General features: G+C 54.4%; 1 protein-coding gene across 1 annotated transcript; it reads right to left on the reverse strand.

Moving 5' to 3' along the window:
* Window positions 1-437: 437 nt before the first annotated feature.
* LOC117835910 (B3 domain-containing protein Os03g0120900) lies at window positions 438-2652 on the reverse strand. The gene is made up of 2 exons (XM_034715238.2): window positions 2399-2652; window positions 438-1955 (listed from the first exon to the last, which is right to left on the reverse strand). The coding sequence occupies exon 2, from the start codon at window positions 1878-1880 to the stop codon at window positions 975-977; it is 906 nt and encodes a 301-aa protein (XP_034571129.1). The 5' UTR covers window positions 1881-1955; window positions 2399-2652; the 3' UTR covers window positions 438-974.
* Window positions 2653-2917: the final 265 nt, after the last annotated feature.

The raw sequence follows: 2917 nt of genomic DNA on the forward strand, positions 1-2917 counted from the left end.
ACCAAATCAAGAAGTGGAACAGTATGTAGTATGTACAGAGAGAGAGAGAGAGAGAGAGAGAGAGAGAGAGAGATGCGCAGAGAGAGAAAGACGGAGAGACGAGAGATAGATGAGCAAGCTTACGAACATAGAGTGTGCGCAGCCTGTGTAGAATAGCAGAAGGATTTAGGATCTGACCTCCACTCATCCCATAACTGCCTGTCCTAGAGAGAGAGAGGGAGAGAGAGGGCTGGGGCTGGCAGCTGAGCTCTGGCATGGCTTTGGCCTTTGGCTTGGCTGGCTGCCTATCTCCCACATTTTAAAGGCACCTGCCTCCCCTCTCCTCCCTACAGCTTAGCTGCTTTGGAAGGGGAGCCCCAATTGACCTGCCCAAACATCACAGCCGCAGCAGCAAGAACAAGAACAATCCATGTGCACAATACATGCATGCAGCACAGTAAAACACACATACTACTACTCCATACCATGCAGCCCATATTAGTGTAGTAATTGTTATCATATGTGGGGAGCACACCGTGTTTCGTTCCTATACAATTAGCTTTCAGAAATGCAAGAAATTGACTCCCCTCCTCTCTAATTATTAGTCTCCAGCAGGCAAAGAAGATCAGATCGAGCAGCCGGAGATAACACAATTATAATTAAGCACACGATCGAGGAGATCAAATCAAAGCGAATCGAGAAGCAAGAAATTAACCACCAAGAAATAATTTTCTGTTGCTGCTTTTTTCTGAATTTTTTCTTGTTTCCCCTCGCCCTGAAATTGCTAAAGGAAATTGAGAGAGAGATGAGCTATATACGGGTTACGAAGAAGATTGCTGCTGGCAATTCCTTTGCACCGGCCGCCGCCGCCTTTGTTTACTTGGATCTCGCTCGATCCTCTCCACGACGACCATTTGGGCCTTGAGCGGTGGCCGGGAAGTGGTAGCTGCTGTAGCAGTAGATCGTATCGTACGTACGACCACGACCTCCCGCCTTCACAAGTCAAGATTCAAGGAGCACCTCGCTTTCCCGGAGGAGGAGGACGACGATGAGGGCGGCGACGGCAGCTGCAGCGGCATGGTCGTCTGCGTCGGCGGCGCCGCCCTCCCGCCGCCGCTCTCCTCCTCGGGGCCTGCGGCGCAGTCGAGGTTCACACCGAACAGCCGCACCCGCTTCGAGGCCGATGACGCCACGGGCGGCGGCGGCTCCGCGTGCTGGCTTGGCGTCGTCGGTATCCGCACCGGCACGGAGTCCAGCACCATCGTGGCCTGCGGATGCTGCTGGTGGTGCGGCCGGTAGAAGAGCAGCTGCCTGCCACCGGCCCCGTAGGCGTCGTACCCGGCGTAGCGGCGGTGGGAGTCGTAGTCGTAGAACGAGGAGGGCGAGGGTGGCAGGTGGAGCACCGTCGTCCTGGCACCGACGGCGGCGTGCGCCGCCCACGGCGCGTAGGGGATGGAGGGGAGCGGGAGGCGGTGGTACTGCACGGGCGGATCGGGTCGGCGGCGCCAGTCGATGAAGAGCCTGCCCCTCGCCGCCTCCCCGACGCCGCGGCCGAAGGAGACGGTGTCCCCGGCGTCGAGGCGCTTCTCCTTGACGAAGCGGCTCCACCCCTTGGTCATCACGTAGCTCTGGCTGCTGTTCCAGTAGGAGTAGCGGAAGCGCCACGGCTTCCCCGTGCGGTCCTCGAAGCTGAGCAGCAGGCCCTTCTCGTTGGCCGCCGCGTCCAGGGGGAAGTACTTCTCCGCGTGCTGCTTCGGGATCACCAGCCGGTTCAGCTTCCCCACGTCGCTCGGCGTCACCACCTTGTCGAACATGTGCTCCTTCTCCACCGCCGCCGCCTGCTCCGTCGTCCGCTCCTCTCCGCCGCCCGGCCGGGTCAGGCCGCCGGCGGTGAACTCCATCGCTTCCAGCTAGCGATCGAGATCGAGGCGTGGAGGTAGGTAGACGCCGATATCTCCTGCCGCTGCTGCCTTGAACTTTGACCAGTAGTATACTATGAGCTTATGGTATGCTACCGGATGGCAAACAGTGGTGCGCTGTTACTATAGTTAGTATAGGACTTTGGGGATTCTTTTATATAATAAGTGGATGGCTTAGGATTGGGATAACTTAGAATTGCAGGGCTTGGTTCTTGGTTTCTTCTTGGATACCTGGGGACTACTGGTGAATTACCTTAGCTAGCCAGGGATGAATTGAGGAATCAGGGTTTGTGTGCAAGCTAGCTAGCTTGTTCTTCTATGGGATTTTTCAGGGCTCAAATCAAAGGGGAGAGGATGGGAAGGAAGAGGAAGACTGGAGGAGGAAAGACTGAAAGGAGGAAGAAGTGGCTGGCTATAGCTAGGAGATGTGATGACTGGTAGCAGTACTATGAAGGTTCTTTGGTGGGGGAAAGGAAAAGGGGAAGGTGATGGATACTTACTTTTGGCTTGCCACCAAAGGTAATTGGCCACCGTGTTTATATGTATGCTTGTAGTTGTAGTGACCTCTCTGTCTGTGTAGGAGTATATGTATGTATGTATCCATGAGGTATAGAGGGAGGGAGGAAAAGGGGGTGGGCACAATACACAAGTAGCTTGCTTTTTAAAGGGATGAGATGAGACTTGAGAGAGAGTGGGGAGGGGGGAGAGAGAGAGGGTGGGCCCCACGAATTATCTGGTTGAGCTCATGTGAGCTTGTCCTTCTCATACTATAGGGGGAGCCTTTACGTGAGTTAGGCAGGTGATGAGCCCCAAAATGCCAGTTGTTGCCTGCAAGTCTTCAGCATGCTATTGATTGGTAGGAGCGTCGACTACTCCCTCCGTTAACGAACGCTGTTCATTTAGTACTGGCCATATAACTTTCGAACAATCTAACAAAGATGCTCGTGATACATTCTAGTCCTTTAATGAATTGATCATTTACTCCCACCATCGATGTCTGAGCCAAACTCGCTAAATAA

This window comes from Setaria viridis, chromosome 9, assembly GCF_005286985.2.
Source record: "Setaria viridis chromosome 9, Setaria_viridis_v4.0, whole genome shotgun sequence".
NCBI lineage: Eukaryota > Viridiplantae > Streptophyta > Magnoliopsida > Poales > Poaceae > Setaria > Setaria viridis.

Bases quoted from the DNA above. Each gene is read 5' to 3' on its own strand.
- LOC117835910 (XM_034715238.2), bottom strand. From the start codon at position 1,880: ATGGAGTTCACCGCCGGCGGCCTGACCCGGCCGGGCGGCGGAGAGGAG.